Source organism: Anomalospiza imberbis, chromosome 11 (assembly GCF_031753505.1).
Source record: "Anomalospiza imberbis isolate Cuckoo-Finch-1a 21T00152 chromosome 11, ASM3175350v1, whole genome shotgun sequence".
Taxonomy (NCBI): domain Eukaryota; kingdom Metazoa; phylum Chordata; class Aves; order Passeriformes; family Viduidae; genus Anomalospiza; species Anomalospiza imberbis.
This window is the reverse complement of record NC_089691.1, coordinates 5732259-5756592: the sequence shown is the minus strand read 5'-3', so window position 1 is coordinate 5756592 and position 24334 is coordinate 5732259. Positions and strand designations below refer to the sequence as shown.

At 38.5% G+C, this 24334-nt stretch overlaps 2 protein-coding genes across 3 annotated transcripts in view; one reads left to right on the top strand and one right to left on the bottom strand.

Moving 5' to 3' along the window:
• CENPP (centromere protein P) overlaps positions 1 to 24334 on the bottom strand; it is a 112705-nt gene that overhangs the window by 9513 nt on the left and 78858 nt on the right. The window lies entirely within an intron of this gene.
• ECM2 (extracellular matrix protein 2) lies at positions 8166 to 23004 on the top strand. The gene is made up of 10 exons (XM_068201539.1): positions 8166 to 8395; positions 11762 to 12041; positions 15968 to 16156; positions 17410 to 17889; positions 18202 to 18317; positions 18999 to 19134; positions 19902 to 20059; positions 20378 to 20517; positions 21614 to 21940; positions 22602 to 23004. Exons 2-10 carry the CDS (start codon positions 11786 to 11788, stop codon positions 22804 to 22806), a joined length of 2007 nt encoding a protein of 668 aa, XP_068057640.1. The 5' UTR covers positions 8166 to 8395; positions 11762 to 11785; the 3' UTR covers positions 22807 to 23004.

The following is a 24334-nucleotide window of genomic DNA, read 5'->3' as shown; positions in this document are numbered from 1 at the left end:
ATATCTGTGTACTGGTGAGTAGAAAAGAATTTAGGGCTGCAGGGAGAATTCTTTAGTGTATCCAGGAGCAGAAATCACAGGCGGCTGCCAGGCAAAAACATCTCCTTATGCTCCACCTTATTTGGTTTATAAAGGCCAAAGTTGCACTGCCCAGGAATGCTGTGTGATGCGTGTGGATAAATATTTGTTTCATTGCTTAGGTACTGCAACAACACAAAGAGAACTCACTGACAATACCAGTGCAGCTGTCAGTGCATTTCATTCACTCTCAATGCAAACTTGAGGCATTTCATAATTTGAATTTCAATTGCTGGCCTTGCAGAAGCATTTCAAAACTGTTGGTGCCAATATGTTTTGTTCTGGTAGTAGCCCAGTTGAAAGGAAAACCTTCTCTTTTTTCCTTCTTCAGTTTCCCAAGCAATCAGTTCAGTTCTCCTGTGTTTTTAAAGCTCAAAGGAAGTAAAGTGACCCAAACATTCCTGTGTGCAAACGTGGTGAATGTTTAAAGTTTTCCTTGTGTACAAAGCAAGAGATTTGTCCTAAAAGCTGTGGAATGCCCGCTGCAGCCTGGATCCTGGAGCACCAATCTTTCCCAGCCTTTCACACAGATAGATCTGAGGAAGGAGCCCTCAACCCTTTCGAGTAAAAATAGTTCAAGAAAAAGGAAATTAAAGCAACAGACAGAAGGAAGATTTCCATTCCCAGAATTTAAACATGGAGTTACCCCCAGCTCATATAAAAAACAAGGCTGTAACACTCAGTCTCCATTCCCAAACCCAGGCTGAGTCCCACAGCAGGAACTATAAGGGAAATCCAGACAATCCCTTGGACAACTCGAGAAGAAAGGCAAGCACCACCATGTTCTTTAAAATGGAGTTCTGATTACTTCCATATTCATTTTTCCACTGTAGAAAGACCTCTGGATGACTCTTCCCAAACACACTGAGCTCTAACATCTGAGGCCTCCAGCATATTCTTCACCTTTGGCTCTTCCTATTTTCCCCCCTCCCTGTTTTGGACTCAGCTCCTGCATTAGCATTTCTTGCAGCTGCCCCTGCCAGTGCAGAAGTAGCACTGTCTAGACTATGCACATATTTGTGCCTCCTAAAACCTCTTAAAACAATTCTAATTGTAGTTGTATAGCTCCTAGACCTCCAAAATCACGTTTCTGATCTCTGGCATATCCCTATGAATTCAGAATTATTGTCTAACAGTTCAAGCCTTATTAACTCACAGGATCTTTTTTGCTAATTGCCATGAGACAAAAATACCATAACGTTCAGTTCCCAAAGTACTTGCCGTGAATGGACCTTATAAAATGTCCCAGCTTGCTGAAACAAAATCAGTTTATTCCACCTTGGACAATTCACGTTGTGTAAGAGAAACAAAGGTCATGAAATACAGAAAAAGTAGCAAAGAAATCATAGAAAAATAGAATATTCAGAGGGGCAAGGGACCCACAGGGATCATTGATATCAAAGCCTGTGCAAGAATTTCCACAGGGATAGTCCAAAAGGGAAGCTGGGATTGTCTAGCACATGGGATATGCTGGTACAACAGGAATTACAAGGGAACCCATCTCTGTCCCCAGCCCCAAATTTCTCTTCATCTTGTATCATGAAAACAAAACTCAGTGTTTCAGAAATAACTCTCCTTGATCTCCAGCCATTTGATGATTCCTCCAGTTCCCAAAGGAAAGGGAACACACAGCATTTAATGTGAAGAACAGAGAGAAAAAATAATAAAAATTATTGGCAAAGTCTGTCTGATCCCGGGAAAAAACCAAACCATGCCAACGATCTCCTTCAACAAGAAATGTTTATAAACCATACACAGAGCCATCCAGAAAAACATAACCTGCTTAGAGGTCTTTTTTGTTTGTTTTTAACATTTCCCTCCTGGAAGATGACACAGGGGGAGCTGTGCTGGAGTGTCAGGAGATACACAACTCCTATTTGTTTGGAGTTGCCAAAGTTTGGCCACAAATGCCCATCAGACCATAAAGTGAACATAATTAATCACTTAATGGGTGTTTCTGACTCACAGTCAATTATGAATTTTGTGCACTCTGGAATAATAAATCTCTAGAAAGGTGATAATCAGAAATACCAATATGGTATGAATAGTTAAATTTAAAATTAGATATCTGTACATACACACACATACATTTATCCTGCCATTATGCCCCTTCAGACTCTCACTGGTAGCTGCAGAACTGCTGTACAAGTCATTTTTGTCATTGCCCATTAATTCACCCAAACAAACTATTTGATGCTACCGTTTGTAATGGGGAAAACATGAATCAACAGGCAAAGACAACTAATTTTTAAATCTAAGAGGAAACCACAAGCAAACTTTGTTCTTGTCCTCAAAGTGTCTTCTTGTCCCAGCTGCCAACAAATCCTTCATTTTGATGAAAATGCTTCAAAATATGTGTCCTCAGTTTGCATCTCCTTCCTGAGACAGTCTCTCAGTGGAGAGGCATCCTGTTACTAATTCCTGCTTAAATTTAAAACCAAGGGGAAAACATCTGAGGCCCCAAACAACAGGGATATCAGCAGCAAGTCACATGAACCCAACCCCATCTCCCTAATGACATTTCGAACCACCAGTTTTATCTGTAAGATCAAGCTGAATTTTCATGCCAATTCTGATACAGTCTGAGATGGAAATAGAGCACAAGAGAGGCTTAAAAAAAGATGCATTCACTTCTTTGAGAAGTACATAGTGTTTTATATGGAAATGGAAAGTGCAACCAAGCGCGAGCAAGAAAATGGAAACCAGACAAGAAGGGCATACAAATAGAGAAAGACCATTAGAATAATGACATACTCTTAATTTAGATAATTAATATATTTAAAATGCAGATTTTTAGGTATTTAAATACTTTCAGTATTTCCTATAAATAAATGATATATTTCTAGATATAGTTATTTAAAACAGAATTTTCTATCTGTTCATTATAGCCCAATCTTTATTTAAGAGAAACACTGTCCCTTTGCTCTGGGATGTAGTTGCCTTTTGAAGAAATGGAACTGGGTATGAGAAGCAATGACATCAATGAAAACCTACAGGAGGCCTATGGCTCATGCTGGAAACTGAACAACTGCTGCAAAACACAATTATTTTGGAAAAACGTTGGAAACCTCCAAGTGCTATTGATGAGTAACAATGCTCATTACTGGCACAGGAGAGAACCAAGCCCCAGGCTGAGCTCTTTGTGCTGTTTCAGACACACAGAAGATGTGCTGACTTGAGTATTTTGGAAAGACATGAGTCAGCAAATGGCTGAGACAGACCTACCCAATACACATGGAAGTGTGACCATTTGAACCCCAAAAAAGCAGTGATACTATTTGACAGGAAGGCAGGAGGACAGGGGAAATCTTTCACGTTTCCTTACAATGGCCAGGGGTTTAAAGTTGTATTTATTCAAGGTAGGTGGGCACCTTGCTTTGGACCACCACAGGGAACAGCTCCAGGTAATGATATAATAAAGATTCCACTACATTGCTTCACTAATGCACACAGAGTCAATATGTAAAAGCTTAAATTTCAGGCAGCTCTGAAGAAAGGCTTTACAAATTATTTAATCTGTTTGGTCACTGGCATTTCAGATATAATGCGAAAAAAAACATACCACAAATTAAAACTGATGCTCTGGGACTGAACAGAAACCTAACCAAGAGACAACAAGTTGTGACAATAATTAGTGTCCTCAGAAAGTTATACTAATGAATATTAATATTCTGTTCACTGCAGTAAAGAACTGGAATTAGGATGCAGTTACAGTTGAAAATTAAGCTTTTTAAAATGTAAATAGATCCCAGCCACACCCATCTCCCATTGCACTTTTAGGTTTATTCCCACCTAACAATGTACCCCATGCTTTTTGCAATGTATTGTTAATATTTTTAAATGTGAGGAAAATCTGTGTTTAATATCTCAAGGTTTACCAGCAGTATTTTGTCTTTTCCTGTATTTTTTTCCATAAGGATATTCGCGACCACTGATTACAGAAGGAATGCAGTAACTGGTACAGGTTTCAGAAATGCGGTGTACTGCCAATCCCAAATTCCTCATCTCATGTTTTGTGCTGACTTTAACAGTTATAAATTTTTTCCCCATTGCTACTTTTTTCCAACTATAAACTTGTGTGTTTGATGTTAAAAAAAGTAAACCACATAAGTAATTGCAAAGTTTAGGATTCGGTCTTTGTCTCTGATCAAAATCAGTCAGCAACTGCATGGATTCATCATGACAACTAAGAGTAAAGCAATTAAAAAATGTCATTTCATTCTTATATTTCACTGGAAGGTTAAAAAACTGCTGCTGTAATTTTCAGTTGTCTCTTTTTATTCCAATTCTTGAACAAAGCAGAAATAACCTCACATTCCTGAATGTGGATGTGTTTTTTGACTCATGGAAATGATATTTTGATCAATGTTTTAATTAAATAACAGATCCAACTTCAACACAGCCCTTCTGTAAATAACCTAGCAAGCCAGGAGGCATAAGGAAAATATCTATTCATGATACAATGTGAGAGAAAGCTGTTAAAATTAAGGATGACTTGTGGAACATTTAAATCTATAGAATGCACTCGTGGTGCCAGGTGAGACGTGGTAACAGGTACTGAGGTTTGGGGTTCCCCCCAAGGAAATGGATATTTTGCAAGCATATAAAATTATCAGAGGTCTGCATATGGCTACTGCTCACCTGTGGCACCAGGAGGGAGATACCACAAAGGGTTTCAGGACAGAGATAAGAAAAGGAAAATGCTGTATATGTAGGTGGCCACTGCCCTGCAGTGCCCCATACCAGGCTGTACCATGCAAAGGCAGAATATTGAAGAGTTAAAAAGGAAGGATGGGGAGTACCAGTTTTCCTCTGATGCTCAAGAAAAAGAGGATAGGACAACCAGATTGTAATTATTAAATAAAGGTATAAGTCTGCAAAATGGAGTCTGTAGGGAAGCTGTAAACCTTGGCTGTGTATTTTGAAATGGCTGAGGAAAGAACTTGTGAGGGTGAAAGGGGAGGAAAGGGAATAAAGGAATAGAAGGTAAAGCAAATAATGAGATCTGGGCAGCCAAGAGGAGCTGCCTCTGTCCTTGCTGCCTTTCAAAAAGCAGCTGGACAAAGCCCTGCTCTGGCCCCTTGCCCTGCTCCCAGAGCAGGCTGGACTTGCTGGCCTGCCCAAGCTCCTGAGTGCAGCCAGGTGAACTTTGGGGAGGCAATTCCAGCAACATGGAAATGATCAGGGCTGGCTGAAGTGAACTCTTGATTTCCTCTGCTTTGCTAAGCCAGGCTACACCTGTCATCCACTGCCTCAGTGAAGGCTATTCCTGCTCCCATCCTGCTTGGTGTGGCCATTATGCAGATAAAAGATTCCATTTCTGAAAGGTATGATACAGAACTGAGTTTCATGGTCTCTGTATGCTGTGACCATAAACAGTTATTTCAACTCTTCTTTCTCTGTACTCTTCCTACATACAGAGTACTCTGTACTCTTCAGACTTTCTATACTTAAGTTGGCTTAATTATTTTTATTTTCAAGATATTCTCCTTCTATTCCTTCAGCCTGCTGGCTTTCTTTGATGACAAAGATCACTGGAGGCACCTTGAAGGCTTTTGAGAAACAGAAGTTATTCCTCCTGTTTCACCATTCTCCATGTGTTTAAATGGCCTTTCAGACAGAAGATGAAAATTTATAAGCTCTTCTCAGCATCACAATTCTGTTAACTTATACATTAATTTGACCTCCTCTGAGGTTTAGAACAGGGGCACAACAGTAGTGAATGTTTTTCCTCCCTCCATTACCTCCTACATAAAGAAGCAAAATTGATAAGAAGGAAAACAACAACAGTATTATTGTACAATGACTAATAGTTCTTGTTGGGAGAGGAAAAGAGAAGAACCCATGCCAGAGGCTCCAGCCTTCCACAGCCATTTCTCACATCCTATGGCTCTTGCTCAAGGCACAAACCAACAGTGGCAGTTTGCCCTAAAATATAAAATCATAAAAAGTTCTAATTCTACTTATTATTCACTGCTGTTTAGTCTGCCTCTTCTCTCCTCAAAGGACACAATTCCACACTGAGGCATCTTAACAGACCATAGCATTCCCACTGCACAACTCATTCCAGCAACTGGCCATGGGATAGACGGGCATAACACGACTTGCAGATGAAGCAGAGATTGGCAGCTTGGTCTGTGCTCTTGGATGAACCATTCCCATAAAAACAGTCAATATCAGATCCCTGAGGACAAGCAGTGTTTGCACTCACACAGAAACTACCTGCACTGTGTATGTCTGAAAAAATTTGCCATCGTACTCTGAACTTTTAGCCGAATATATAGCATTTTTTCTTTAGTTATTATGACACACAAGTGTATGTGGAAAATTTTAATGTAAATAACAATATTAAAGCCAATCTAATTATTAATCTTACACAGATTTAAATCGTATTGAAAGGCAGAAGATTATGTCCATTTTCATACACATTTTCTTTCCAATTAAAAATCCTAAACCTTCTTGATATCAGGCAGCCATGGGCCACTCTTTAACAGTTCCTACAATTTTCAAGTGTTACTGCTCATTGCAGGAAGGTGCAATGCCATTTTCATGAAGAGGGACCTGTGTCTTTGCAGATCCCTCAGTCTGTCTTTACTTTTTCCTTCCTTGAGAAGTTAAGCAAGGGCCTCACAGACATACAGTGAAAATCCTAAATCCCCTAAGCTGACTGAAGGATCTCAAGGCGTGTTTGAACCTACACCTCGCTAATGAAGACAGGTTGAGAGACTTGGGGCTGTTCAGCCAGGAGAAGAGAAGGCTTTGGGGACACCTCAGAGCCCTTTCCAGGGCCTAAAGGGGCCCCCAGAGAGCTGGAGAGGGGCTTGGGACAAGGGCCTGGAGTGACAGGACAAGGGGGAAAGGCCTTAAACTGAAGGAGGGCAGGGTTAGATGAGATTGAGAAGAAATTCTTCCCTGAGAGGGACTTGGGCAGGCCCTGACACAGGTGCCCAGGGCAGCTGTGGCTGCCCCTGGTTCCCTGGAAATGTCCAAGGCCAGGCTGGACACTGGGGCTTGGAGCACCCTGGGACAGTGGAACGTGTCCCTGCCCAGAGCAGAGAGGCGGAAAGGGATAAACTTTAAGGTTCCTTCCATCCAGATTTTCACTCAATTTTTTATGTGACTGTCTCCTTTCCTTTCACACAACTCCAGATAAATTACCAAAGTTTAATATTTCTTCTTTTGGCTTTGCAACGCAGAGCACAGTAGGAACTGGATGCCTATTTTAAGAGACAATGTGTTCTCCCAGTATCTTTCCACCACACACCAGTTAACAATTATGGTTAACTCAATGGTTACACCATTCCATGACTATCTGTCTAAATATTCCTCAGGCTGTGAGTTCAAGGAAACGACAGATTTTTAATGTCAGCAGAACTCAGAAAACTCAGTGTCCCAGGTGAAATTGTCATTTTGAAGCTCAGCAGACCCATCCCATCATCCCCCGGACATTTGGAGCGACCTGGGGATGCAGGAAAAGGCTCTGCTGGCACACACAGGACTTGTGGTAATGTACCTTTAATTCCCTCCCTTCTCCTCTCTGGATCACCAACTTCCCTGCAAATTCTGCAGAACTGAGCTTCAGGATCATGTTTCAGGATGTAATTAGCCTTACAAAGAGAAAAAATGAAGGGAAAGTGCTTCGGTCGTTTTATTTTCCATGCATAAGCTACAACTTGCAGTGAAATCATCGCTGTAAATGGACAAAAGAAAAACTTTCCATGCTAAAACTTCAACAAAAAGGCTTGCTACTTATAGATGACAGGCTTTAAGTGCAGAAGTGGATTAGGAAAACATGAATTGAAAAAAAAGTTCTAATTTTAATAAATGTTTTAATGTTATGGCTACATCTGCCAAAGTGTATTAGATCTTATTATTTTATAAAAATCTACATTAAAGTCATGCCACCTGGAAACTGAACTTCTAAATACAGAAACCAGCACTGAATAAAACACACATTTTTGTTTCTTTTGCAAACATTCCATTTCCTTGTTCCTTATGTGACTGTAAGTACTGGAAAAGGATTTCCAGCTGTGCCTTGTCAGCCTCGGGACCGAAGGCATTGTGCTGCTCCTCATTTGCCCAAGCGAGGTTCCAGTGCTCCGAGCACCAGCACAGGCTGAGGCTCTGCACACAGAACTCGGCTCTGGCTCCCCAGGGGAAGAAGCTATTCCAGACTTAACTAAGGAATCATCTCACATGTTTCAACAATCCCTACAGTTTCTCTGTTTGTTTTAAAGATATCACTGAGATTTTGTTTCATTTGCAACGGGAGACTAAATGACAGCAAGCAGAATCTGCTGTTAGGTTAGATTTCAAGGTAAAATGTTTTACATTTTAAATTACTGCTTAAAGCATGGTGTTGAATGGCTTAAACTTCATGTTAACTTTGCAAATATGTAATATTTGAAATGAAATAATGTGGGCTGAATTTAGCAATACTGAACAGAAATGCCTTTCTAGATTAAGTGTGCAATACCCGTTGAGCTGCTTTATGTTCTGTCTGAATGTTTGCCACGCACATCCAACTTAAACTAACGGAAAGTGCAACTGCTCTGGCTGCTATGGATAAATGTAACTCATTTTTGTGCAATGCATTTAAAAAAGAGTGAGTGAAAAATCTTGGCAAAGCACTTTAAACCCTGTGTGTCATGAGAAATCACGCTGACATCTTGAGATGTGTTTGAATTTTGACTGAATGGATGAAGATAGATTATTTAATAAATTCTGATATTCTGGTATTTCTAACAGGTCTCTCCTTTAAAAATTAACTATTTCCATTAACAAAATAGCAAGCTGACAGGTACTGAAGATAAAGGTACAAATTACTGAACACATTACAAAGTAAATGTAAAGGTAATAAAGATGCTTTCACATACTGTTCCTGATCTAAATATTTATGGGTAAAATGAAAAAAGGTACAGCAATGCAGCCACGTTGAGACTTGTCTGGCAACACAAACAGTTAATAATTTTATTACACAGGCTATCTATAATTTTATTTTACTATGGAATGATTTATTATAAAAGTCATACATTGAATAGGCTGAATTTTCCCCAAATTAAAAATTGGCTGGCCCTATACAAAACCCAACCTCCTGAGAGATAATCTGAGGATCCCAGACATGGGCAGGAAAGGCCCAAAGCACCCAAGGCCTTTCACAATTTGGGCCTTAAAACGTGAGGCAACACTTATTAACAAAGCCAAGGAAAGGAATTCAGCAGCCCAGTGTTTTGCATGCAAAGAACATAATTTGGTTGAAAGTAGCAATATTAAGCTTTCAGTGCTAAAGAGTTAAATTGGTGTAAAAAATTAGCATATAAACACACATATGTGAACAAGATTAGTTTATAAAGACATTTTTTGGGGGTGTGTGGTGTGTTTTCTATTGTTTTGTTTTTGATTTTTAAAAATTTGTATTTATAAAGGACATTATAAAACCAAGTTTCACTTTAAAGTAATTTGCTTTACTATAGAATTTTACTCTTTAAGTTCCTAGCAAAACATCTTTTAATGTACGTTAACATCTGTACAGTTAATGTAATATAATTCACTCCATGTTATTCCTGACTTTTGAAAAGAAATGGAGAATGGAAAAAAAATTCAGTCATGCCTTTATGTGCCTCTGGTCACAGGAAGAAATGGTTAAATGTTAAAAAAGCCTAAGTGCAATGTAGCAGCATTGTAACTGCACAGCTCTGGTGTTATTATAGAGTATCCCAGAAAAATGGAACCATAATTAGGATGTCAGAAACTTGACAGAATGAACACACATGGCCAAGCCTTTCCTTTGTACATCCAGTTTTCCCTGAGGGCTCTCAGTGCGTTTCAGCCCAGCTTGTGGAACAGAAGTTTCCTGTGTAATTTTACAGCCACTCATTACCACGCAAGGCAGACACCAAAGGCTTTGGCTCATTTGTCCTGAGGCACTCAGAAATGAGCACTTTCTCAACAAGATCAGGCATTATCAGTGCAGAGGGCAAGCTCCTGCATTTACTGGAGATATTAATTAACAGTAATTGCTGTAAATAAAAAGCTATAGAGCCTACACAGCATTTTGGAATAAATGATTTCTGAGGGGCAGAAAGCAGCAAACTAAAGTCTGGATTGATTTCAAAACCTGCCATTCCAGGAGATGCTATGAGGATTTGTGTGAGACACTTGCATCTCAAATTCCCTTAATATAGAAATAAAAATATTAAACTTCAAGTCCTGCAAATGAATATCTAAATTTACAATAACATTTTAATTTTAAAATAGTTGAACACAGAAATGACAACATTAAAAAGAAGTAAAATGCATACTCTTAAGCTTATTTAGTGGCAACTTTCCATTTTAAAACATGAGAATAAAAAACCATATGAGAATCATGATGTAGAAAGCATGGAAATCAATCACATGCCTTATATTAAAGAACAGCTGGACAACTTGTACCAAAAATGTGACCTGTTCTATAAATCAGAAAATACCAAGATGAACAAGCTTTTAAACAAAATCTAATTCAGGCAAAACCACAGTTCAAGTTCCGGAAATAATACTGTCCAATATTTACACAATATAAATATAATAAGATTAACTCCAAAGTGAAAGATGACATGCAAAGCCAGGACTGATGAACATTAGGAAAAATGCATTTTTAATCCTCTCAAGACTTCCTCAGAGCAAAAACGTGGCCATGCTCTAAGCCTTGTCTTGGCCACAAAGCCCAAGAGCTCCAAGTCCTTCACTAATTCTCACTCTCCCAAGAACACAAATATCTCCTGTCTATGCTGTCTCAGTTAAAATAGGCCACAGGACAGCAGCATTGCCTTTTTGAAAGAATTATGCAACACAGCTCTGACAGATCATTAATGACCCTGGATGTACAGGCTCTTATTTCCACACTGGTACAGCAATCCACTGCTGGATATAGTTCCTTGTGTGTGCTCCTGAATCCTGATTGCTCTGTTTTGGAATGCCACCTATTGGTGACAGTAAATGTAATTTTTCTGTCACAAGCCCAATTATTTTGAATTTTTTAATAAGCAAATGCAGAACACAACCCATTCTAGATCATGCATACTAGAGCCTACACTTCATAAAAACGTGCACTGGAAAAGCAGTTGTGGGATGTCACAAATAGCACAAACTTCCTGAAAGTGTCCTCTGCAGAACCAAGTAGATCCTGTTAGAAAAATGGATGGTCAGAGATGGATGGAAAAGCAACATTTCTTCATTTACAGTGAAAAAACACCTTGCACAGAAATGCCAACACAAAAGGATTTGGGGCAGCACATCACAAATGAACTGGGCCTTTTTCTGTTACTTTTCCATTCCCACACTCAGAAGTTACAACATGCTGGAAGAAATAAAAAAAGGAAGACACACTTTACAGAACTCTCAAAAAGTCCCTTGCTGGGAGCAGCAACAATTACTGAACAGCCAACGCCTCTGGCACTGCAAATCCAAATCACCTCTTCAAATGCAGCCCCAAACACAAACCAACACCTGTTTGATGGCGACTGCTGAGAATCACTACAATCAAACTGGTCACTGTTGGTCTCAGAGGGCAATTTCTTTCCAAGGGGAACCTTGGTTATATGGACCTACCATTTCTTAGTTCACCTGCCTTGAAAAGTATTGTGTGCGACTGACATGGTCCTAAAAGTTTTCCAGGTCCCTGATTCCCCTCTTTTTCCCATTCCAGGACGCTCTGTGGGACCCATAGACGATGCAGGCACCAGCGCTGCTCTGTTATTTCCTGCTCCTCTGGCTGTGCAGGGATTTGTGCCCAGCTGAAGGCGCTGCTGGCAGGAGGCAGAGGAGGAGGATGCCCCCCAGGGCAGGGCACAGGAGCCCCAGGGCAGTGGGGATGGAGCCGCTGGGGCCCAGGATCCCGCTCATCACCATCGATGACAGCGTCATGGGCGTGTTTGACTCCCTGGTGGGGCTGGGGCAACACGAGAGCACCTACAGTGTCTTACCAGGTGAGAACACAGCTCCTCGGGGGGCTGACTTCTCATTTCAGACAGATGAGCTCATTAAAGCTTTATTTTAGCTCGACTTCCACACATACCTGCTGCCTTCTGCAGTGATTTTGTGGTTGGCATTATGAGGCTTTTTATCAAACCCTGCTTTGCTAGGTAACAGCAATATTGCCTGCAAGTTTATCTGCATTATTTTTTGATCTTAATGAACAAGAAATGGGGTATTTTCATAACTTCCAATGTGTTCCAAACTTGTGTTCCAAGTTTGAAGGCCATTTTAAAGAATTATTGCTCAGTATATCTCCTAAGTCAATTAACATTTCACTGAGGCCTCAACATCAGTAACAGCAGTGTTAATTAAAAAAGATTCAAGTTTTTATTTTTACTATGGGTTGCATTTTTGAAAATTGCAAACCTTCAGGAATAATTCTTGATTTTGTAAATAACTTAGTAACACTTGGTGGTGGCTGCAATAATGGAAGTTACACTATAAACGAGACCCTTATGACAGAAAACTGAGTTAAAATAGAAAAAATCCTACTCATTCAACATAAGACCACTCTTATACTCCATCTATATTGACAACCAAGATTTATTTAATAGAAGTTCAGTAGTGTGATGTATAAAAAACCTGCCTTTTTGGTGATCCAGAGGTTTTCACCTCTCTAGTAATATGTATTTTATGGATAGAGATATTTCCATTCTTCCATCAAGAGATCACACATTTAAGTAAAATGTTCATATGCAGTTCAATGAATTTTATGGGAAAAAAACCCCAAAGCAGAATGCCCTGATTCCCATATTCTATATAAAATAATAATAATCATCTATTTTTATGAGCAAGAATTTAAGCCTTTCAGTGTGTCACACAACAGACATGGCCACTGGGTTAAGAGGTCTCAAATGGCCAAACATAAATCAGACACATTTTCTTCACAATTACTGTTTGTTATGAGTCCTTACTTCAGAAAGGCTGAACCACTTCAAATCAAGTATTTGAAACTAAGGGGTTTGAATAGGAAAACTAGCATTTTCAGTGTGTATTACAACATTATACATATTACTAATGTCAAACATTTAATTTGAAAATATTTTTTAAACAGAGGAAAATCCCACGTAAGTAGCATACACTTCATGTAAGATATTCCAGAGTTTCTGTCAGGACCATCAGTCATGCTGAAATAATGCACAGCTCTTCCCCCTCCCCACCCTGCTTGTTTCTGTCTATCTGGACTTGCATCCAAAAGCTGAGCTAAAACCACTGAACTCATTTTATTTGGAACTCCATGCTGAATTTACACCATATTTCCAAAGGTTAAAAGCCCTATGCTCATCTGCCAAAGACTGGAACCACAAGGTATTTTTTAGTCTAGCTTTTAAAGTTCAAAATTTTTTCAAGTTAATGTCAGATTTGGAAAAAACAGAGCCTATTCAATAATATAACACTATTATTAATCATGCTTCAGAATAGAAGAAAATGCAATCCAAACATTAATTTCCATTCTCTTAGCTACTTTTGCTCTTAGTAGTCTAAAAAAAAAACCCAAACCCACCCCAATTTACAGATATATGCAGGATGAAAATTAGCTGCTAACTGGAGGTTTAACAGTAACTAGACATATCTAATTCTTCCAGATTGCAATCACGTGAACATTTAAATTAAATCAAACAGTTGGCCACAACATGAGGTCACTTGCAGTTGTCCATTAGGTAGAGCAGAGTAGGATGTTCACTGCTGCGCCATCTCTGATCTCTCACTCCCCACCTCTCCCTGCTCACACCACCAAGCTGAAGTGACTCAGTGGTCAGGAAATGTGAGGAGCATCTCAGCACAGCTTTTTTGTGTCTCACAGGGGTTCTGGGAATCCCCACAGTGCCAGACAGCAGCTCTGCAATGCACCCAAAGGGTAAAACCTTTGTCTTTGAGCACATGCAATTCTCGTGTACCCAGGGAAAAAAGGATAATTTGTTAAAGAAACCTGCAGAGGCCAAGCCTGATAACTCAGATCTTTATGCTTATTCAGACAAGATTTACACTGATTTCTGATACACTCTAGTAGCTAAAACAAAATAAAGAATTTTAGGAAGCACAGAAGAATTTCCTTCTCAAGCCAGATTATGTTCTTCTGGAACAGAAATTGTTTTATTGTTTAACATGAGTAAGTGCAGGATTCTTTTTGTGTTTCTTTTGGAGGTTATTTAAAAGAAGTATTGTGGCGTACTGGCAAGTACATAAACCCCAAAGTCAGGATCCAGCAAACAGCTGGATTGCAGATACCTGGGTGGAATGACAAGGGACTTAAAGCCAACTAACACTTGGCCCAGGCTAATTCCTCCTCCAGTTGACATGGTTGGACTTGCTTAGAGCACAACTTTATGCAGCTGAAATGAGGCAGAAATGTCCCAGACCTTTGAAAAAATAAGATGCAACTACTCGAAACTTTAATTTCTTGCCTTTTCTATCCTAAGAACAATTTAAATCAAAGCATTTTAAAAAATATATGGAATATAGAGGATCATCCAAACTGTGTGATTCTGATTATTTTTATTGTAGAAAACAGATTGATTTCCAATGGTCTTTGAGCAGAAAGACAAAGGAAGAACCTTTGTTATGAAGTAGGACTACCTTGAAAGACTTTGCAAAATGCCTCATTTTGAGACAAATATTAATCCCAGAGACATTTCAAATGAAATATTTACAATAGTCTTACAAGGTTATTTGGAGGCTATCCTGAATACTCTTATTAAAACTAAACACCCAGGCATGGAGCAGGGCAGAGCGTGGGAAACCAAACCCTGCAAAGAACCCCTCCAAAGACAATTCGTGCACCACAAGTAAAAGTCTTCTGGCATGCAGATTCAGGTGAGAAAAGATTTTTCCACCATATTAATTTTTATCTGAAGGAGGAAGTCAAACTGAATAGGAAAAGAGGAATTTTCTTTTTCTTTATATGCAGGGAAGTACAAAGTTAACTTGGAAATGGGTTTTCATCTCAAAACAACACTTCAGCAATGCATTCTTAGGTTGGTTATAAAGAGGAAAAGGAAGGCACAAGGGAGTTCAGCTTCTCAACAAGATTTAGAGGTACACGGAAAAATAGGAGTATTTGCATGAGATGAAGAGTCTCAACCTTGGTTTTCCTTCTCTCAAAAAACCAAAAATAAAAAAGCAATGTGCTAAAGTGCAATATTTATCCTGCAGTCTGGGTGAGAACCGCCCAGGGAAGATTCTGCTGAGGTGAACTCCACCACTGGAATAAAAGGAAGACTCGGGTTAGTTTCCTTCCCAAGTCTCTGTGCTCTCCAGATCACTTCCCTACTGAATATGTGACTAGAGCTTAAAAAATTACATTTCTTTCTGAAAATTTCAACCAGTACCCTGGGGAGATAATCTTTTGTAGGCACATGTCCAGAAATTTGAGAGGCAGAGTATTTCATGGCACAAGTTGTTCTAGATTACTGCTTTTCTAGAAAAGATTCCCCCCCCCCCCCCCAAGTTGAAGCAAGTTACAGGGAAGTGGAGATTTTTGCCATCTCATCAGTCTTCCCAGAATGGAGTTTACTTCCACCAAGCCTATGAACTGTCACTATAAATTGAATATTGTTACCCTCCCAGTTCTGCAGGGCCTTAATAAAATTTTCTCATTTAATGTACAAGGTATTAGAAAAGATCTGTAGTGCACAAGAGAGGAATAGAAGAAGGTCTGGAAAAAACATTCAAGTTTTCCATAACTGGAGATTACTAAAAAGCTGAAGAAAATACAGCTATGAAAAGTAAGGAATAGTGATAAGATCCTTTGAATAGAGTGTATTTTACATATTTTTAAATGAGAACACAATAGTAGTGCTTCTTTCCAAAGTTTTAAATGAACACTGTTGGTTTACTTTAAGCTGTTTAACTCCCATTTCCCACTTTCTGTTCCTAGGGAAGAAGGGGCAGTGCACAGCTAACGGCATGATCATGTTCGACAAGGCCGTGTGGTCTCCCCAGCCCTGTGTCACCTGCCTGTGCTCCAAGGGAGAGGTGATCTGTGACACAGCCATGTGTCACCCTCTGAAATGTCCCCAGACCATCATTCCTGCAGGAGAGTGCTGCCCAGTGTGTTCTGAAACTGGTATGGGACACCACAGATTTTTTAAAACCTCTACATAAACACTGCATTTAATGATCCCAAAAGTTACAAGGTACACATTATCCTGAATTCCATGATAAAAGCCGCTCTTCAGAGTTTCTACTCCAGTTGACCTCGGTTTCTCTGAGCACTCTGTTAGATGAGTTTGATGCCACATTTAAAGAAAAGATGATGCTATGTATGCAATAGCAAAGATAATTGTGTTTATTTTTTTACTTCCCCTTTGTGCTTCCCCCTATGTTTACAGAACTTTGTAAATGTATGAAGAAATAACATCTACTTATATTTTCTAACCCACTTCCATTTATAAAGGATCAATCAATAACTACTGGCCATTATTGATGTATTACACATACAGACTGGTAAATCTTTGTTAGGAGTTCAAAAACTTGTAGCACTTTGATGTAAATCAAGAGAAGAAAGTCAATTCACAAGAGAAGCCCCAGAACTACAATCCTGGTATTTCACAATAATTTAAATAAAACCGGTACTTTTAAAAAGAAAAGGAATGGAGGAGATAAATATGAGATGTGATTTTCTTTCCTTCCCACACTCCCAATATTTCATATCTGCAAAGTACTGAACTCAGTCTCCTCCTACTGTAAGAAATATTTGTCCTCATGTGTATATGCATGTGACACTCTGAGATGAGACATCATAGGAATTCATTGTAGAACTGTAGAAGTCATGTTGACTGAGATATTTAAACTCCTTTTATTAGAATTGTCCTATTATGGAAGTAAAAACTGCATTTTGGAAATGGAGTTAATGCATTTCCCTGGTGAGATCCCCACCTGCAGCCAACTCCTCCCCTGACAGTCCCTTTTGGAGGAGAACAAGTCTTGACCTTTGTGAATTTTTTCCAAATTAGCTCCCACTTCCAGACACATTATTTTTCCTCTTTAGACAACTCCATCAACAGAAAAACCATAATTAATAATAAGTCAAAATGGAAGATAATGAAGGCTATATTAATTTTTCCACCTTTTTGTCTGGAGTTCTCAGGAATTGCAGCTGTGCACAAACTCTTCTGTATGGCTGCCTCCATAATTTGTCAGTCCAGTTTGTCTTTCATCAAACAGCAATTTAAGACCTCATTTTTATTCTTTGAATCATATTCTAAGAGGAAAAATATTCTATAGGCATAATTTTCTACTATATGTGGGAGACAGTGCTTACTAATATTTTAGTTTATCAGACCCTTTTGTGTTGTTTTGTTGTTTTTCCCTCATTAGCCTCCTCGTTGGACTCCAATATAATTTCACTGGATGACATCAGTGAGTTGTCTGGTGACGCCCCAGACCCCAAGGACCTTGACACCACCAGTGTTCTGCCATCAGCACAAACTCAGATGGAAAAGGATGAGCTGCTTCCAACAGAAGTGAAAGAGGTTAGAGACAAGGAGGGTCACAAAAAAGGGGAGAAGAAAAGAAAAAGGAAAGGCAAAAAGAACCGCCAGAGGCACAAAGGGCGTCACAGAGAGAAGCTGCCTGTCCCCAGAACAGGAGCTGCAGGAGATGTGCAGTATGAAAGTGATGAAGATGATGGTGCTTTCAGAATTCCATCTCATTTCCCAATTCCTGTTCCACCCATAGAAGCTCCTCCTTTGCCTTCTGGATGTTCCACCTCGGACACCACAGTAAGCTGCATTAATGCCAAACTTACACAAATACCTCCCATCTCAGATCCAGACCTAACAAGTTTAGACCTTACAGGTAATTAATGGATCTACTTTGCATGACTTTTCTAACATCATCCACCCTCAAATGCAGTCAACAGCACTGTTAATGCTTTGTCATTCCTTAACAAAGAAAAGTTTTAGAACTAATTTTACAGCTAAGCCTTTAAAACAAGAAATGAAAACCATTAGATTTGCATGCCAGTGCTTAAATACTAAGATGAATATATCTACACAAAATTACTGTCCATAATGCTATTTTTGTGATATATTTTCCAGATGCAATATTACACACCTCAGGTGCAGACTGTATTTCATAACTCAATTTTTTTCTTGCCTTGTGTCCCAGGAAATAGCATCACTACTATCTCAGATGAAGCATTCAATGGTATACCTAATTTGGAATGGATTGATCTGAGTAAAAATAACATTACCTCTCCTGGCATAGGTCCCAAAGCATTCAAAGTAAGAAAGTCAACTCCCCTTCTGCTACCCTCTCAGTAATTGCTGCTTTTCTTTTTTAAACAATGTTTTTTGCTTTTCAGTTTATAGATCTAAATCACTTTGCACCTTGTATAAGTAAGCGTTGTATAATTCAATAGCTACTTGGAGAAATCTTTCACCATAAACAAGAACTAAAATTAAGATATGATAATTTTTCATACCAATTTTTTAAGCTGGCTTAAGCATAATAACCCTCAGTTACTGAAAGCTGCTTCTGCCTGAGTAAATTTGCTGACCTACAGAAAATCATCAGTTTACTCACAGATCAAGAGGATAAGCATGTAATTTCTAAATGCATGTACTTTGAAGTCCTAAATACTGCAGTGTAATGAGGCAATATTTCCAAAATTCACAGAGAGCAGCATGAATGCAAACAACGATCCTGGGGAGCTGCAGCAGGGCTGTGGGGAAGCTCTTTTGAGTTACATGTGACATTAACTGGCACTTTTGTTAGCATTTTGCAGAAACTAACCTATTAATTAGACTGACAGGAAAAAAAATAATAGTTTTTTAATTCAAAACACTGGATACTACTGCACTGCTGCTGAAAAACCTTACAGAGTGTGTGTTTAATAAAATCTTAATATTTAACTGCGTATTTTGCACCTTGATTATATAAATGCTCTTCATCCCTGTGATAAGATCCTGAAAAAGCTGAAACGTTTGTATTTGGATGGAAATATGCTGGTACTTATTCCCTCTGAATTGCCATCAACTTTGGAAGAAATAAAAATAAATGACAACCAACTTCATGCCATTGATGAAGACGGCTTAAAAGGTATTTTAAAAAATTAATGTCAATCATATGAAAAGTCAAAAATACATTTGAAAAACTGAATGTTGAACCTGGTTTGACATAGAAAAATAATTGTTAGCTTTAAGGTGCCATATCTTTAAAAGGCAGCACATGCTGAAAGACCTGCATGACAAAGTATTTTAAAATTATATCTTCCCTTATGCAACTGCTCCTCTCCCAAAGCAGTTTATATTTAAGGTCACTAAGTGGAGGTGAATTTGAAGCATGTTGAAGACAGCTACTATCCCCACCTTTAACCTGATGGCTTTATGTGTGGTGAAACCATTTTAGTTATTTTTAAATTGCATGGAAGTGAACAGATTTTGATGTCCATGAAAAATAAGAGAGAATATAATTGGAGTTAACCATGATAATTTGAAGCCAGTTTAAACACAGGCTGATAGAAAAAAGAGAAAGAAAAAGGAAAGGGTACCATCCATGTCAGAATTTGATGGACATTTTTGCTTCCTTTCCTCTCCTGCCAAAAGAGTCCCATCTAAACTGGATCAGCTGCTGCCCTTTCCATTTGGACTGGGAGAGGAAAATGTAAATAAAGCTGTGGTCAATCTCTAAAGCTCTACAAACTTATGAACAATTCCATGATTATGAGATAATAAAATCAGTTCATTTACATTGTTCATTGCTGTGAACTGATCTGGGTAATGTTTAAGACTGTTAAATTATGAATGTGCATTTTAACAAGATATAAGATGGCATTAATTAACTGAAATTAAACTTTTTCTCCTTAGATTTAAAGAACTTGGTCACTCTGGAATTAGAAGGAAATAAACTTAGTGAAGCAAATGTCAGTCCTTTGGCCTTTTATCCTTTGAAAAGTCTTTCTTATTTGCGACTGGGGAGAAATAAATTTAGAATTATACCACAAGGTCTTCCTGCCACTCTTGAGGTAAAAAAACCCAAAACAACCAAAATAAATACTAATGACAACAACCCCCTAACAACAAACACCTAAAGAGATGCAATTCCTTCTGTTTGCCCTTTCAAAGCAATATGTATTCTCACAAATGAGAAAACAAAACAATTGCTTTGAAAAATTGTGTTTCTGAAGATCCCACTGCAGCTACAAACTGACTCTGGTTCAGATTCAGAATTAACAGATAGACCAGGGGATACAGGGGGCAGGTAATTGCTGCACTTGGAATTTGCAATGGGAAAACTCAGCCTATTCTGATCTCACAGATTTTCTTCCCAAATGCACTTACAGGAGTTATATCTTGAACATAATCAAATTGAAGAAGTGTCAGAAATTTGCTTTAACCATACCAGAAACATCAACATCATTGGGCTAAAGCATAACAAATTAGAAGAGCACAGGATAGCACCTTTGGCCTGGATAAACCAAGAGTAAGTACCAGACATTTAAAATACATTTATTTCATTTTTCTCTCTTTTTAGTGAGTCGAATAAATATTTGCACTTCATTACTTTTAACTTAGAGTTGTAATTATGCTTTGATTTGTTTTCCTTTGCTAATTTTTCTAAATTTCCTTTGCCTAATTGTATAATCTAGAAGATAGTCAGCTGTCAAATAGAAAGATATTTTACCTCAAATCTGTACCATATTAACATAAAAGTCAATATTTTTTCCTGACCACCCATTCAAAATTGAACATTAACTATAAATAATACTATATACAATTACATGGTAATTTAGTATTGATACATAATTATCTCACAGGTAATTTAAAAATAATTTAATAATATCCTAGCCTTATTTCCCATTGGATTAAAAATGATAAAAGTAAGTAAGATGAAGGGAAGACTGTACATCTGCATTGTCTAAGAACAGAATATAAGCAGAGTGAGCAATGAGAATTTAAGTAGTAAAAGATGACAGTGCTTTTGATTTTCCTGCTACATAATTTGCCAAGCTGAGCAGGGTACCTGGCCATCACTGGCAGCTGCAGCCCTAACCCTTGATTCCTGAACTTGTAAATTCCTTAAGCTGAAAACAACCACGCTGTTACTACTGATGGCATCTCTCATCCCTGGAAGTGAAGCATGTGGGACTGATTCATTCACACAGTTCCATTTCAAATGGGCTTCAGAACAAAGCTTAAAACTCCCTGTTAATGGGATAGTGACTGAAATCCCAAGGTTATTCCAATTCTTCAGTGTAACTCTTTATTGCAGCAATCCCAAATAAGTCCCTTGGGATTCCCGTTCTGCCCCACCCCATCCCCCCCAGCCCCCATTACTGGAGATCTCTTCCCGTCAACAAAATCATTGTGCTTGATTGGTAATTCATGACTTAATTATTTCTATTCCCAGAGTAATTATGCATGATGATGTTCCATAAAACATATTCTGACCCATTAAGAGAAACAAATTTCCCTTGGAAATTTCATTCCCCGGTGATGCCGGGAAGCAGAGCCTTGTACAGAACACAGCACTGCCAGGGTAGGAGCTCAGCCTTTTTTTCTTTTCTCCTTTAATGCAGGAACTTGGAGTCAATCGATCTCTCTTATAATAAGTTGTATCATGTTCCCTCCTATCTGCCAAAATCTTTACTCCATCTGGTACTTATAGGAAATCAGATTGAACGAATTCCAGGCTATGTGTTTGGCCACATGAGGCCCGGGCTGGAGTATCTCTACCTGTCCTTTAACAAACTCACCGATGATGGCATTGACCCCGTGTCATTTTTTGGAGCTTACCACTCCCTGAGGGAGCTCTTTTTGGATCACAATGAGTTGAAGGCTGTACCCTTTGGGATTGATGAAATGCGAAAACTACGTTTTCTAAGACTGAACAATAATAAAATAAGGTAATTTCCAAGCTCTTTGTTTCATTAATGACATTAAAATAAGTAAGACATGCTTTGCTTTAGGAATTTGTTATTTTAAAGTAATTTTTTGTTAAAAAAAGTCTAAAGGAGGAGCTGAATCCTGAGTTTTCTTCTGCAGTGTTTCTTAATATGACAGAAGTGAGATTTCCCCCTTCTTCACAGTTACTGAAAATGCTCATCACCAGCAATCACCAGCTTTTCTGCTCCTGGAGCAGAGCCCAAAGTGACAACAAAATAATGTCAGCAGCTGGAGTCACCTGGTGAGCAGGTTCCACAAGCCCCAGCTGGGGAGTCACGTGTGCGATCCAGGCCCTCTGTGCTGATTTGTAAGGCAAAGGAATGACAAAGACAGAAATCCCATGTGTCAGACAAAGTTTTCATTCAGCAACACGTGGCAATACTTTCCTCAGGAAAACTCAGTATATGATATAAATGAGAAAACAATGCAAGGAGAGAATGTTCAAAATAATGGCTTTTGAAAGTCTTCAGTAAATATGTCATTGAGAAAATGTAATGTACTGATGAACTTAACATTTTCAAATATCTAAATAGACAGCAACTCTAAAATAAATGATGAAGTTAAGAGTTATCTGGAATGACTAGAACATGACTGTAATATGATCCGTCCCCTGTGTCACAGGACGGTGCCCCCAGAGCGCATCTGCAGGACTCAGACCCACCACGAGGACGAGCATGACCACAGTGAGGAGGAACAGGAAGATTCCCACTTGGAACATGTTCACCTTGAAAATAACTACATCAACACAAGGCAGCTCTCCCCACATTCATTTTCATGCATAAGATCCTATTGCAGTGTTGTTCTTAAACCACAGAAGACCAAATAAATCCTCCAAATTCTGCATTGTAGCCCCCATCTCTAGAAATGTAGTTTTATTTATTCTCTCTACTCATTGGTCTGCTTATTTCTGATTTAAACCCTTCCTACTACCATAAATATGATAATGTATATTATCTACTGAAGTAAAGTGCGTTTCTTCATATTGTTTCAATATAAAACCATTAAATGTAAAAATTGAAGCTTATGACATCTATTTTTATTTCTATTAACACTATTCTGCTTAAACACAACAAGGCAAACTGTGCCCCCAGGCACACCCTCTATAAGATCAGATTTTAGGACTGAAAAATATAACTAAACCCTCAGCTTGGTCCTATCTTATTTGATTAACTGAATTAAAACCATTTTAAGGGATACTATCAACTGTAAAAATTGTACATAAAAGATAAAAATCCTTGAGCTATGAACATTCTGGCAATGCAGGAATCAAATTTCTTAAAACACAGAAAGGATTGGATTTTCTACCATTTTGCAGTGTTAAGCTCTCTTCCAAGTGAAATTAAAAAAAAAAAAGTTAAATTATTTGTTTTAGATGACCCAAAAACCTTCCTGTATTCAAACACACATTGTGATGAACTAGAGAAATGAGCAATTAATTTCTATCTGGATTTTTTTTAACAAAGCATATTTTAGTTTTTTAAAATTATTTTTAAAGTCACAGTAATAGGTTCTACTCATCTGTACCATAGTTAGTTTGTTAGATTTTTACACTGTACAGGATGTGTAGTCTTACAATAAACTTAAGCAAAACACCACATATTGCTGCAAGTATTTTCATTCAAGTAGAATTCTTCTCTTATCAAACATTCAGAGAAATTCTCCACTGGATTTGCATGGGATAACACCACTAAAATACAGATTAATCAAGATTTATTGTGACCATTAACATATTTTTTCTCCAAGGCATGCTTTTTCACTATTAAGATACCATAAAACTGAACTTTATGCAACTAATTTGACCAAGATTATTCCTTTGGAGGTGTAGTACTGAGTAGTAATGAGTATCAAGCTTGCCTGACATCACGCTGTGGAAGTTGTTCTTATGAGAAGCCCTCAGCAGTGGAACATGACCTGAAGTGAAGTTACAATGCCAAAGTAAAGTCCCAGTAGCAAGACAGAGAATGTAGGAAAAATGTTCTGGAAATGGAGCACAACAGTAGCAGAGGCAGGAGACCAAGAAGGAGAAAGAAGCCAAGGGATGAAGGACACAACAAACGGGTGGGTGCTTGCTCACTTCAGAAATACACGGGCAATTAAACTTGCACATTTCCATATGTCAGATGAAAGTGTTATATACGTATAATTCCTGCAGTTACGAGTGCATGTAATAAACTGTAGTTATAAATGTTATACGCTGTAGCCATCAAATGTTTTAGAGTAACTGTAAAAAAAACCAAGGCGAAGGGAATTCACAGATTAAAAAGCCCTAGCCAGCAGAAAACAATAGCCAAAAGCTGGCCATTAAGTCACGCCTAAGCAAATCATAAGCAGGTGGAGTCGAGTACGGGACCTAG